This window comes from Dipodomys spectabilis, unplaced genomic scaffold (assembly GCF_019054845.1).
Source record: "Dipodomys spectabilis isolate Male_0828 unplaced genomic scaffold, ASM1905484v1 ptg000783l, whole genome shotgun sequence".
Lineage (NCBI taxonomy): Eukaryota > Metazoa > Chordata > Mammalia > Rodentia > Heteromyidae > Dipodomys > Dipodomys spectabilis.
The window spans coordinates 13292105-13307422 of NW_024871460.1; the positions used below are offsets into that span (position 1 = coordinate 13292105).

The 15318-nt window shown below is 36.6% G+C and overlaps 1 protein-coding gene across 1 annotated transcript in view; it reads right to left on the reverse strand.

Moving 5' to 3' along the window:
- The window catches only part of Pkhd1l1 (PKHD1 like 1), a 137698-nt gene that overhangs the window by 48515 nt on the left and 73865 nt on the right, over positions 1-15318 (reverse strand). The window contains 9 exon segments of the mRNA XM_042672936.1: positions 1180-1371; positions 2860-3889; positions 6355-6491; positions 7710-7951; positions 10871-11000; positions 12070-12199; positions 12607-12686; positions 14393-14549; positions 15155-15302. Of these exon segments, the coding sequence (XP_042528870.1) occupies positions 1180-1371; positions 2860-3889; positions 6355-6491; positions 7710-7951; positions 10871-11000; positions 12070-12199; positions 12607-12686; positions 14393-14549; positions 15155-15302 (2246 nt within the window).

Genomic DNA, 15318 nt, shown 5'->3' on the forward strand with positions numbered 1-15318 from the left:
TAATTTGCCTTTTTTGTCTATTGAGCTGTATAACAAATGCTGAATTGTATATAATCCATTTAAAGGATGCTGTTTTGACTGAAGTGTTAAGGAATGAGGCCTGAACTGTCCAGTCACTTCACAGTGGTCATGGTATCTAAACTTTTTAATGAGAACTTGGAAGCTGACCTACCTTGTAGTATTTGGGGCATGAGAGAGTGACTGAGCATTTAAGTACTTGAAAAGGTTTCTTAGAAATAGAGACCTTTGATTAATTCTCCTGTATATTTTCTTCCTCTATTCTCCTTAAGAGGTTGTAGTTGGGCCATTGAGGGTGTTCTCTAGAGGATTGTGCTACCGCTGTGTTTTCCTTGTTATTTTTTGTAGTTTTTCCTCCATTGCACACAATGTACCATGATGTGCTGCTTATCCACAATCATAAAACAATGAGGCCAAGGACGGAAACTTCCAAAACTGTGGGCCAACATAAACTTTCTCTTTATAACTTGATTATCTTAGGGGTTAGTTGGAATAATGGAATTCTGACTGAGAGAACAATAAGAGAGCAATAAGCTAAAAGTAATTTCTAATCCTTCAGGGGCAAAATAAAGGTATTATTTAGTACATCAGCCTAATATTTGAAAACATAAGAAACAAGATATCCACCACACCCCTATTCAGCTTTCTTTTTACTACTTCAAATGTCCTGTAAATCATGAATTATGCCAGCAAACTAAGACAACCCAGTCAGTAACCATGTCAAGCATATCTGCTGTTCTAAGATATTGGAGCATTAGTGTCTGTAGTGGTACAGTCTGTACTGGTACTGGTCTGTACTGGTAGGAAAGCAACCATCATTGGCCCATAGTATGCAGCTATTGATTCACCATCTGTCAATCAGGAGCATAACAAACATGCTTCAGTATTAGGAATGCTGGTATGTTTTTACTGTCTTGATACAAAGGTTATGCCAACTGCTCTTCACCATAATATTAACAGGAGGTTTCTTTGTCAACAGAATATTAGAGTGATCAATGAATTCTTCACACACTCACTCTGGGTGTGTTGTTTTCTGCCTGGGCTAGGATTGGTATAAACATTATGCTTTCTGTAAAGTACCAAGCAACTGCTTAAGAATAAATGCAAAAGCTTAAGGAAACATCTTTAAATGATCATTTAAGCTATTTAAAATAACCTTACCAAAAGAGTCTGAGAGAACCACATCCTTTTCAAGTAGAGATACTGGAGAAGGCTTGTTGAATGCTAAGCGATGGAAACTGACTGAGGTATCACACACAGACCCAGGGAAGCCAACACTCCACTGGGCCTCTTGTGTGCAATGTGAAGGGTCCAGCAAGGAGCTGTGTGGAATGACAGTGTACCCTTTGTGCCCTGGAAAAGAAACATAAGTAGCATGATTACTACTTCCATTACAAAACTTAAAAAGCTGGTCCACACTGCACAGCTTCTGTGGCCCATAGTATTACCAATAAAATCTAGAAATCTTAGCATATTGTTTTCTTTTGTTTGTATGAAGAAGAACTCCCATAGAGATTTTGCATCAGGTACATGGGTTTTGAAGCATTAGTAAGAGTCAATATAAGAGATGAGAAGCAGGACACAAAGGACTGAAATCCATGGCCACAGATCCTAGACAGTTATCCAATGAACGGTTAACATTAAAAGAAGCTGAATTTAGTAGACCAATATAGGTTACACAAAATCTTTGTAAATCAGAAGCATCAAAAAATTCTCCTTGTCAAAATTCATAATTAATTAGAGTAGGATATAGAAGTTATCACTTTGAGAATCACATCCTGAATATCTAGAATAGTTTTCTTTTATCTTTCAAAGATTCTTTCAAATCAATTGTTTACATCTTTCAATTTACTTGTCAATTGGCTCTCTTTTTTAAAAGTATGATTCAACAAGGTACATATATTCTTTAAGTCTTATTTAGGCGACTTTTTTGTTAACAATGCACAAAGACATTAAACTCTAGAAACCATGAATATTTACAGAAAATCTGACATATGAAGTGCTTAAAAAATAAACCGAAATCTAGAATGTATACTGAAGTTTTTCTAGATAACACATTCTTCCAATGAGTCCAAATGTAGAGTATAAATGAAAAAGAAAAGAATCATGGTGGGCTGGGAAGGTGGTTCAGTGGTAGAGTGCCTGCCTTGTATGCATAAGATCTTGGATTCGATTCTTTAGCACCACATAAGCAGAAAAAGCCAGAAGTGGCGCTGTGACTCAAGTGGTAGAGCGCTAGCCTTGAGATGAAGAGCTCTGGGACAGTGCCCAGGCCTAGAGTTCAGGCCTCATGACTGACCAAAAAAAAAAATTTTATATATATATATATAATCATGGTAAGCTTGATATTTACTTCTTCTCTTGAAAAGTTTTCTAGCAAGAGAATATCCAGACTTCTTATCTTTTGTAAATAATGATGGCTTTTATATATCTGTGGGACATGTTTGGCTGTGGGTTTGGCAAGGCAAGAAAGTAGTGTCTTAACTGTATATTGAGCATAGAATAAAATTGTTTTGAAATAAAATTACTTCCTTTGTAGATGAGTATTTCTGTAAATATTGTTCAACATTTGCTATTGACTCAAAATCCAAGTGTGGCCATAGGAGGAAAAGGGCATATTTGAAGGCTACCTCTGCCAGTTTGAGTCTCGTTCAGAAACATCATGGGTAATATTTTTACACTTGCTGATTTTTTAAAGAATTATTTTAAAATAACTTCTTTAATAAAATTTGAGGCTGGGTAAGACCTGTGATATTGGTTAATCTGTTTTAGCCAATCACATCTGAGTGAATACATTTTCCCCCCAATCTATGTTTATCACAAACTGAGAACAAATGTTACCTGTGAGTGAGCCATCTATATCAATCAGTAGTGCTTCGTGCTCCCATCTAAAGCCGGCCTTATTTGGCGCGTGAAAATACTGGATGTTAACAAATTTTGTACTCCAACCTCCACATCTGTCATTGCAAACTCCAGTGATAGACGTCACTCCCAAAGCTACACATGTAGGACGGTCAAAGTTCATAAAGTGCACAGAAGATACCGTCAACCCTTCACTAAAGGGGAGAACAAGGCCTCTTGAGGTGCAAAAGTCAGAGCCTAGGCCCAGTTCCTCAAGATAACCAACAATTTTGGCATTTTTAATCATCGCTCCATTGGTTTCACCCCATCCTCCCACATAAGGAGCTAAAATCCTCTTCGTCTCAATTCCAGCCTCGTGGTTATTAACCATCACAAAGTTATGGAACTGAAGGGCACCACCATTGACCCATTCGGCTCCTTTTTGACAATTCCAAGTCGTAAGTGAATGAAAGATTGCAGGCACCGGCACTGTGGAAGTACAGGATCCTGTCTGCATGGGGAAATATTCTTCAAAGATCCATAGTCCAAACCAACCTTGGGAATGAACAGTATTGTTAAAGAACTCTCCAAGAGGAACTCTTTTTTGGCAGATGTTTCGGTCATAGGATGGTCCATCAGGATGGTTGTTCATTCGGTACCAAAAGCCAAAGTGAGTGCCACCAGCAGCTGCATTGTGGCGTATGGTGTTATTTGGGTTGGTTACCCAGAATGCAGCTGGAGTCACATCATCATTCAGAAGACTGGTGCTTTGCTGCACAAAGACTGCCAAATTATATTGCAGAATATTTCCGTGTTCAATACCATCTTCTATAAAAAATGCGCCTCCCTTGATATCATAGATAATATTCCTCTCAACCAGAAGGTGGTGTGTGTTATGGATAGTAACAGCTCTGTTATAGGTCTGGTGAATCGCACAGCCTCGGACATAGGATTTAAACTGTAAATCTCCGAGCAGATGCCAATGGATAGGATATCTCCCCAACCGGAAAGCCTGGCCAGCATGGAATACCTGAAAAGCCCCCCAAAAAGAAATTACTTAGTAACCCACATAAACTCCAGTGTTGCCTAGGTCCTATTTCTTTATTCCAAAATAATTTCCAATTTTACCCTAATTGTTAATGCATAGTAACTTCCATATTTTTCATGTTTATCATTTGAAAATGTTATTTGACCCTAAAACTCTTTTTTTTTTTTTTTTGGTCGGCTATGGGGCTTGAACTCTGGGCCTGCGTGCTTGTCCCTAAGCTCTTTGTCTCAAGGCGAGCACTCTATCACTTGAGTCACAGTGCCACTTCCAGTTTTCTGGGTGGTTTATTGGAGATAAGAGTCTTACAGACTTTTCTGCTAAGGCTGGCTTTGAACCACAATCCTCAGATCTCAGCCTCCTGAGTAGCTAGGATTACAGGAATGAGCCACTGGTGTCCAGCTTAAAACACCTTGTTTTATTTAATGTATACAAAATACAAAACGGTAAGTGAGCAAAAGGTATTTGATTTTTCTTTTTACCTTTACTAATAAACTTTTGTGTGTTAGAGTTAAAATGTCTGAACAGACTTCCTTTTCTTCTTTACTTTGATTCTTAAATAATGAGAAACAGCTGGGCACTGGTGGCTCACACCTATAATCCTGGTTACACAGGAGGCTGAGTTTGAGGATCTTGGCTCAAAGGCAGGCTGGGCAAGAAACTCTGTGACACAATTACCTTCAATCACCAAAAAAGCTGGAAGTGGAGGAATGGTTCAAGTGACAGAGTGCAAGCCCTGAGGTCCTGAGTTCAAGACTCAGAGCCATCGTGAGAGAAAGAAGGAGAGAGAAAGGGGGAAGGGGAGGAAGGGAGAAAAACATTTTGACCATTTGCCTTGAGCCAGATATTGCTAAGTGTTTTATCTAATCTTTACAGAGTCGTCGCTGACTACCATCTTTATCATACAAATGACAAAATTTATGTGTAGAAAGTCTGAGTATCTTGCTCATGGTCACGAAGCTTCATTTCAATCCAGATTGGTATGGTTTGAGAGTAGGTGCTCTTACTAGCCACTCTGCTGTACATTTTTTCAACCTATGATTTAATAATCTAATAGAGAGGAATCCAAAATGTGTGAATACTTATTATCCCAAGGGTTAAGAAAATAACACATTAGATCATGTATTTTCATCCTCTAAAGTGAAAAATGTAATCATTAATCATTAATATACAGCCTGAGATCCTGACAACCTTGTTCGCTTCATATTTTAAATGTTACATGTGTATAATATATCTTAGGAGAAGGAGAATGTCACAAAATGGAGGTGTTAACTGTCACCATCAATGCTGTCTAGGTGTATCCAGGATGGGTTTATGGATTTGTCTATCATGTCTTTACTGCCTTTTTCCTTCCTTCCTTCCTTCCTTCCTTCCTTCCTTCCTTCCTTCCTTCCTTCCTTCCTTCCTTCCTTCCTTCCTTCCTTCCTTCCTTCCTTCCTGCCCGCCCACTCTCCTTCCTTTCTTTTTTCTCCCTTTGAATCTCCTTCAATTGAATATTTGATAGAACTATACTAAACCCTGATTATATATACTGAACTTGAAGAAGATACAGAGCAGCTTCTAAAATCAGAGGTAATGGGCATATTTATCTGCTTGTTCAACTAATAATCATGTAAGATTCTACTGTACATCATGAATTATTCTAACCACTGGAGAATCGTGAGATAATCAGAAAGCCAAAATCTCTGAAGTAATTGAACTTACATGCTCCAGGGAGAGATTGAAAATAAAAAATAGGTATCACCTTAAATGTTGGATTTGGGCAGCAATTCAAATAAAAGTGGTGAGGAAGGGTTATTCTCCTGACATAGCATTTGAGAAGAAACCTGACTGAAATGAGGCTGTGAGCTGAGCAAATGTTTGGTGGCAGAACATTCGACACAGAAAGAAGAGTAAGGACCAAGCAGCAAAGGCAAGACTGTACTTTCCAGAGTCACACGTCACATGAGGAGGTCCGTGGACAGATGACAAAGTGAGACGGGTCCTATGGGTCCTGTGGGAAGGACTTAAACTTGGTTCTAGATGTGATATGAAGCCATTGAAGGGTTCAAATTTTGGATATGAGAAGACTGGATTTTAAATTCTTACTTGGCTTCCACATAGAAATGTTATTGGAATAGCATGAAAGCAGGCAGTCTAGATAAGAGGTAAAGGTGATTTGGGTTTGGATTCAGGTGAAGGTGGTAGATAGAGTAAAATTTAGATATAGTGTTTAGTGGGTAAGGAGATAGAAATTGCTGATAAAGCCGAGATGAGGTATGAGAAAAACAGAACATTTTTGCATCATGGAGCGGGTAAATAATTGGTGTGTTAAAATTGTTCACTTACTTGTCTGTCTCTTCTATTAGACCATAAGCAGAGTACAGCTAACAGCTGTAGCTCCATATACATTAATTTCATGGAAAACTTTAGTCAAATGATTGTGATTTAATAACAATAATACATCTTACCTCTACATATTCTATCCTTCCAGTTACCATGTCAGAATTAGGCAAAGGAGCATGAAACATAATGCAGCCTCCAAACTGGTCACTTCCTATTTCTTCTCCAAACTTACCCTGGAGACATGTCTGAGTAGCAAATTCACCTTTAAAAATATTTTTAAAGCATTTTTAGGAAGAAGACCATGTTGTGATAGTCTTACATTAAGAACTGTTTTCTTACTATCTAGTTATATCTTTACTGCAACATGAGTAGTTGCTTTCATACCATCTTCTCTTGTACATAGTTAGGAAAAGTAAGTATCAGGTCTTATTTACCCAAAGGTCAATAAGTATTAAAGTACTTACTGAAGTTTTTCTTTAGAGAGTGTATTAAATAAATATTTTAATGATTGCATGAATATTGATAAAGGTATTTTTTTTGCTGCTGCCAAAGCCCATTGCCCTGTTCGGGGATTAATATAATCAATGCAATCATATACTTGTCTAGCACTAGAGAAGATTTTAAATCAATTCTCAAATGAGCTGGAGCCTTCATCAGTCTGGATTGCAGAAGGATTATGATGAACACTCATTTGGGACTGGACACCGATAGCTTTAATTAGAACTGTTGGTTACTGAAAATCGTTTCTGGAATTATTTACTAAAAGAAATTATCTACAATGGCTCTTAACTGGTTATGTTTTTCCATGGAACATTTTTTGCAATATCTGTATATATGTTTGGTTGACACCATTGTGTAATGTTACTAGATTTAACTGGCAAAGGCCAAGTATGCTATTAATCATCATCCAAATTATGATCTGGGTCAAAATGTCAAAAGTACTGGGGTTCAGAAACTCTCACATTGCCTGTCCTAACAGGTTCAGATCCATATACCTCTCTCTTTATCTTTCCTGAATACACTTGTCTCTCTATTTAGTTTCCATCTAGAATCAGTTAAACAATCCATCTGCAATATCTCCATGCTCATACACCACTCTACTGAACTGTAGATCTTGAAAATGAGGAGACACATTGATGAATTCATGATCTTCAGATCATCTCACATATCATTTTATACATTTTCCTCTGGGTGAGATGTAAACCTGTAATTACTAAGACTGAAGCTTAACATATAATGAAGAGATTTTCTCAGAGATATTTTATCATCAGATTCTAAGTACACTTACTACTTCTATGCCAGTGTCATCACCCCAGCATTATCCATTGATACATTGCAAATAACTCATAATGTTACTTGAACATACTATCATCACTTATTGTTAGAAATTGAAGATAATGCAATGAATAGAAGCCATTAAAATTTGAACACTTGCACACTAGATTTGCAACTAGACAAACAAGATAATTGTTGAAACTACCTGTATCAAATCCCTCAGGACATGCTGGGATTTTGTTATTCCACTCTACATTATTAGATCCTCTTATTATGATGTTCCTTGTAAGAATTCCAACTTCTGCCCTTGCTTCAAATGGCGTTCCATCAGGGAGAGTGATGGTGATTCCTAAGTGTGTGTGATTCAGTGGCTTGGATAGTGTGATGTTCACTCCATTAGCAGAAACAGAGGCAATGGTCCTTTTTTCATTCTCTCGTTGACTATGTCTGTAAAGATTTTAACAGAAAATTTCAAGGCTAATATAAGTCAACGTAACATATTTGATGTCACTTTGAACACTTCATTTGCTCAATAAGGATTGTCTTGGCATGCAATATTCTGAGAATTTCAATACAACATTTTTACTCCTTATAGGAGTAACAATACATTTTACAGATTTACTTAAATTAATATTTTTCAAGTACTAGGTTTGTCCACATAACTGTACTAGCTTTTGAAAAGGATTGAAAAGTTTGATATTTTAAGTACCCTACTCAGAGTTTCTCAACTAAAGATTATTTTGTAGTCCCAACAATGCCAAAGGCATTATTGATTGTTATAACTACAAGGGTATACATGGTATCTCATAGTTCAGGGAGACTTCTATATTATTATTGTGGACTGCCTACAACAAAATGTATCTGGCCTCAAAGGTCAATCATGTCAAAGTTGAGAAACTATTAGGAAAATGATTGGAGGTCCCAGAGTAGAGACATCATTTAATTAAAGGTTATTCTTCTAATATATCTGAAATTCCAGCCACAGTAAAGGAACTTTCAAATTCTATAATGTACTCAGCAACATATGTGGGCATTCAATAAATAATTTATTGAGTATTTATCCTTATTTCTAGTTATATTGAAATGCACCAGGCATACAGTGTGATATCTGGTTGAAAGAGAAGTGTGATATCTGATAGAAAGTACGTCTACTAAGCATAATCAGTGCTGATAGTAGGGAAGCATAAGTGAGTGACTTGTGTCTTCCTAACTTACCTCTTGTCTTCTACCATGGAAATAATTTCATCCTTAAGTATAAATGGTAATAATGCCACATGTAAAATAGATTAACAGTTAACTTCTCAACTTCCTCAACCTTTCTGGATAAGGCCCTATTCATGTTTAGAGAAACCACAGGGCAGTCCTGTGATCTTTTTACATTCCTACCACTTCCTCTGTCCTGACTGCTCTTCTACGTAAGAGATCTATTGGATGATTTTATAGACTGAGCACGTAACTCAAATAGGAAGATGACATAATCCCAGGTGAGAGGGTCCCAGAGTCTAAGCTGCACGGGAAAAGCTGATGGAAGACACATTTCCAAGGCAGAACCAAAAGAACTTGATGATGTCCAAGAAGTAAAGAATGATGGTCATTGAAAGGTAATTGGGAGAAGTTTAGTGAAGAACAAAATTAGATCATAAAGTTTTAAAGGAACTAATGAGGAGAAATAATGAGGAGAAAAATAGATGAATTGGGCTTAACATTTAAGTGTTTAATTTTTTTGAATAAAGAATAACAAAGAAATTAGAAGATAGAGAATAAAGTTGTTTTCTATGTGTTATGCAAACCTAGAACTACAAAATGAGATGGAGTTGAGGAAACGTGGGCAGGGAAAGGTGAGATTTATTATATTTAGAGGTAAGGGGGATTTAATAGAACAAGATCTCATTAGCTGGTCTTTCTTAAAATCTTTTAGATACAGATGATGTTGTGATTTCTTTAGAAACAAGAGTTCTAAAAGGCACTGTTATATGTTCTGTAAACTTTAACACATTTATCCCTCTTTTGTAGGAAGAATGGGTGCTTATAAAGTGCTTACTTTGAGCCAAGCTCCATTGTGTTTTGTACACATGCGTTCCCTCAATCGTTACAATAGTTGAATGTGGTAAGTACTAACAGCACTGCAAGGTATTAGGGAGTGGTTTCAGAAGTCATTTTCTTAATTCTTCGCTTTGCAAACTCTCAGAAATTATCAATGAAACAGTCAACAATGTTCATATTTGGTGACAAAACCCCTAATTATTTTTAAGACTAAAATAACCCTATTCTAAATTGTAAATTTGCTATTTTATTTTATATCCAGATTGTCAGTGAGGATTTTTACATTCTATTAATGAACCCTATGATTTTCCTGCTTTTTATTTTGTCATTAGGTAATTAAATATTCTTCCAAGGGCAGAAAAAAATAGGCACTTACAAAATTAAGTACATAGTTAACTCTTCCTAATGTCTGAAAATCTATTTTTAACATAAACAATGACAAACTCCCAAGGCATCTTGAATTTTAATTTGAGTCATGGCCTTAACATATCTGTTTTTTGTCATAAAATTACTATTTATTCCCTGATAAGCATAATCCCATCCAATCTCAATTTAAATAATTTGAGGAATAAAAATAAAGCTCCTTCATTCTCTCAAATACTAGAGTAACTATGTTGATTTTTTTCCTTTTAGTTCTGATTTATTTACATATGTAAACAGAACTTAAAGATCATAGGCAGCAGGAACTGGCACTGTGGCTCAAGTAGTAGAGCACTAGCCTTGAGCTGAAGAGCTGAGGGACAGCGCCCAGGCCCAGAGTTCAAACTCCATGAAAAAAAAAAAAAGATCTTAGGCAGCTTCATATTCTTAAAATGTCAAGAATCTAGAAGGTTGTGTTAATTGCCATTCTCTATGATGGGTCTATGAACAATTTTGTTCCATGAAAGCCACTGAAAAGACTCTAAAGTTTCTTCTTGCTTTCACCCATATTCTTTGGGACATCAGACAAAGATTTCTGCATCCATGGATACACTTTCCCAAATCTCTAAGCCAAAAGTTTTCAAATAACCTTTAGTAGCACAATGCTTTTGATATGAAATCTTCAATAGGAAACACAACCATGTAAACCAAATAAAATATTTCAGACATGTTTTCCAGATTCACATTCGCACAGCTTCTTGTATGACTTCCAGCACTGACACCTCAACACACTGGTGATCAACCAATGGTAACATTCAACACACAGTATTTGATTGTTGATGTTACTTTGCTAGGATTTCAAATTTCTGAATTAGCCCTTTTTTTCTACAGCTTTATAAAATCTCTGACCGAATTCAAAAGCATTAAGCCCGAGGGCGGGGAGGGGGGGGGGGGGACCCATACCTGTGACCTGTGCTTGCAATTACAATGCTGTCTCCTGCCTTCCAGGTCACTGCTTGCTGCAAAATCAAGGTCTGTTCTCCTGCCTTTGCAGTATGAGCCAGGCGAGTCCACACCACAGGAACAGGAAGACCTAAGCCAACATACAAACCAAGAATTTCTGCAGATGTGACTTTCAGATGACTGACACCTTCACACATTTTTATCTGTTTCGGGATTAAATCAATTTTGAGAAGATCTGTGTGACCTTAGGATTTGTACTTCTCTCTCTCTCTAAAATAAAAAAGAAATGTGAAGAAAAATGCTTACTTTATGGTTGGCTTACACCTGTAAATTCGACTACCTGAAATGTATAGATGAGAGGATTGCAGTCCCGGGCCATCCCAGGAGAAATGTTAGTGAGATCTTATCTCAAAGAAGGCAGGTATGTGCTATATATTTTTAATTCTAGTATATGAAACACAAAGGTAGTAAGACTTCAGATAGCCTCAGAAAAAGTGTTTAAGATCGTACCTGAAAAACAACTAAAGAAGAAAGGACTAGGAGTAGATGTATATATAATATAACATATATTTTAAGAAATTAAATATACAATAACATTACATAATATAAAATATAAAAATATAAAATATAGTATATAATTATATATATTTTTCTAAGAAATTATAGTAGCAAATATGTTTAGTGCTCTGTAGGAAATTTATAATCATACTAGGTATCTTTTAAGTATTATTACAGAAGCCTTCGATGTAAAACAGCTCATGCATTTTTTGAATAGTGTTCTCCAAATACCTCAAACAGGATCAGAATCATTTTCTATGAGGACAATTTTTTAGCATATTGCTATAAAGTGCAACTATAAGTTTATTGTTATAGTTTGTAAAGACCATTTTCAGATGGAAGTATGAAAAATTACAATCTGTTTTCAGATTTGATGTTTTAATATAGATAAAGAGGTGGAGTAAGCAGATAGTCACCATGAATCATTGTAAATGCTGAAAGAGACACAAAGTGTTTGGAAAGGGATGGAAAGAGCTGTGAGAAAGGGCAAAGAAATGGGCCAGAACTGAACAATTGTTTTCGACACACAGGATGTGTGGGACTAGCCCAGGAGAGAGGAGGGAAGTGGAAGAAGGAAAGAAGCCGCGTAAAGCCATAGAAGCCTGGCATGTTTCCACGTGGAGCGCCTTTTGCCACAGTACCGTGCAGATCCAGGGTTCCTTCTCGTACAGCCAATGTCTTGGCGCCATATACCGGGAGCTCGGGAGAGCGCAGATGCCCGTGCAAGGTAATAATGGCCTTGTGCTGAAATGGGGATGCTTCTGTTCCAATCTGTGAGAGATCACAAGCTCGTTCCAAAATCTAACAGGTCGAATCAAGCAAATGTACTCTTTCCTTTCTCCCTTCCAGGAATTGATTTTTCACTTATTCCTAAAGCTTTATATTTTCTATGCAGCCAAATATATTGTACCAGACCACAGAAAATATAATTTACTTTAGCCACATCATGAATTTATTTTTTCCTATTTTTAATTATGCTCTGTTAAAACACACCATTATCTTCTTGTCAAAGTGTAAGTATATTCTGGAAACTTCTCAGTAAGAAAATGTTACACTAGTAAAAGAGGCACAATGGAGATTAACTTGGGAGAAGTTGGAATGAACTACTCATTTAACACGTAATATTTAAAATCAGAAGTAAAGCTTAATAATGAATATAAATCATGTCTCTTGTATACCTGGAGAATGCCTCCATCTGTAATTAGAATATTTTCTGCTTGGAGTTCAATGTCAGCTTCATCAAATATTAGAGTTCCTCCTATGAACCATAAAAAATTTAAATGTAACGTAAGAACAGATATTATTAAAATTTATCTATTAAATTACATGTTAAAACTTAATCTCTCACTTAATATCTCTATGCATGCTAATTTAGTTCTTCTCTTGACTAACATAAAAGTATAAAAATTTTGGACAAGACCTTGAGGTTGACAGAAAGTCACGTTCCAAAGCAGTTTGTTTTCCAATGACCATTTGTTATTTTAAATGTTATTAAGTATTATAGCTATACAAATTAATTCTAAAAATGCAGGGCTTCAAAACAGAAATTAAGAACAAAAATAATGGAAGTTACCTTGATAAAAACCATTATAAAACTATGAGTTTTTACTTAGCACTTTACATTGGCAATAGCAGTAGACTACGATTTTTTTTTTTTTTGGCCAGTCACGGGGCATAAATTCTGGGCCTGGGCACTGTCCCTCAGCCCTTCAGCTTAAGGCTAGTGCTCTACCACTCCAGCCATAGCGCCACTTCTGGTTTTTCTGCTTATGTGGTGCTGAAGAATCGAACCCAGGGCCTCATGCATGCAAGGCAAGCACTCTACCACTGAGCCACCTTCCCAGCCCCTAGACTATGAATTTTTACTTAGTATTTTACATTGGCAACAGCAGTAGCTTAATTAGCATTATTAAGGATACACTAAAAAATTGTGTGTCACTGGCACAGGACAGTAATCTTAGAAACTCAGGAGGCTACGATCTGAGGATCACAGTCTGAAGCCAGAGTAAACAAGAAAGTTCGTGAGACTCTTATTCTGATTAACCACCAAAAAACTGGATGTGGAGCTGTAGCTCAAATGGTAGAATGCTAGTAGTCTTGAGCACAAAAGCTCAGTGACAGCTCCTAGCCCCTGAGTTCAAACTCTAGTAGCAGCACGCATGCACACGTGCCCACCCACCCACCCACACCCACCCACACAGACACACACACACACACACACACACACACACACATAAATATACACTAAATTGCATTTTATGAGATAAATTATAAACAGAAAAACTACTTGTCTAAAGATCTAACATTTAATAATATAACTGAATTACTATCCCAGGATTTAAAACAATTGTAACATTGCAGAAGTCTTTGAGCAACTCAAACCATTATGGCTAAGTTTTTGTGTAAAAGCATCAAATACTTAATGTTTAGCTGATATAAAATTGTAATGGTTATTTCATTTGTCTATAGCAGAAACAATATCGAAGATCAGCGAGAACCACACATAACACCTAGAAGCAGATACTCAGGTAAAGATGAGTCATAACCTGCTTCCCTGATGGGAACTGGCTTAAGACAGATTTAAGCAAATCCACTATCATTTTATAGCACCTAGGATCCACCACAGCAGTGGTTTTGAAGTGATAAATGCTTTTTATTAATGTAATTAATTAAATCCAAGTATGCATACATGCTCACTACCTCTTCCTACCCTGTTACTGAAATAAATTTTCTGAAGTGACAGTAATGTTTGTTGCAATGCATAAAGTAATTTCACAACCATAAATAGGGTATAATAATTTAGAAAATGTAACACTACCATGCATATTTAAAACATAATGCAAATACTGATGCCCATAATCATGAACTGATTAAATTAACTTCATAGAAATATAGGCATATTTTCATAAGCAAAACCTATGGAAATATACAGTCTATGGAAGAAATAGGTTATCAGAAATTTACCCTGAATAAGCAACATTTTCAGAATAGGGGTACTCTGGTCTAGTAAAATGATTTGTCCTTTTGTAATAACAGCAAGAGACCCTTCCTCTGGTGGAGATACCCCTCCCCAGGAGTTGTTGGAGGACCAAACATCAACATATAAGAAGTCAACATTTTCCTGAAACACAGGACAAACACAAATACAACATCAGTTTCTCACAGAAAGAAATCTACCACAATACACACTTAGGTGAATCATAACATAGAATTCATTTTAAATATGTTATAGTTACCTCTGTATTGCAAGATAATAGCGAAGTGAAAATTTTATTACTCCACAACCCAGAACTATTATAATTTACAATAATAAAAACGTTGGGATGGGCACCAATGACTTATGTCTATAACCCTTGCTACTCAGGAGGTCTAGATCCAAGAATCAAGGTTCAAAGCCAGCCTGGGCAAAAAAGTCCCCTTGAGACTTATCTCCAATTAAGCACTCAAAAACTGTATGTGGTGCTGTGGCTCAGTGGTAGGGCACTAGACCTGAGCACAAAGAGGCTCAGGGATAGTGCCCAGGCCCTGAGTTCAAACCCCACAACTGACAATAATAATAATAATAATAACAACAATAAATGTTAGTAGTAAAATAGAACCTAAGTGCCTTTAAATTTTATGTAGTCCCACTTCAATTACCTTGGGAAGCATTAGAGTAAAACTTCCTCCTGAGTCTACCCTATATCCCACTAGCTTTCCATTGCTATGATTACTATAAACTATTACCAGTTTGGCCATGCCCATGTTTCTGTCACGGAGAAGTACTGGGGCCCATCCAGAAGGAGTATGGGCTCTTGTCAAGCAGATGATGTGTGTCTTGTTGGAGTACTGAATGTCACACCTGGCTCCAGCAATGGTGACCTGAATGTTTTCACTGGGAAGGAAGTAAA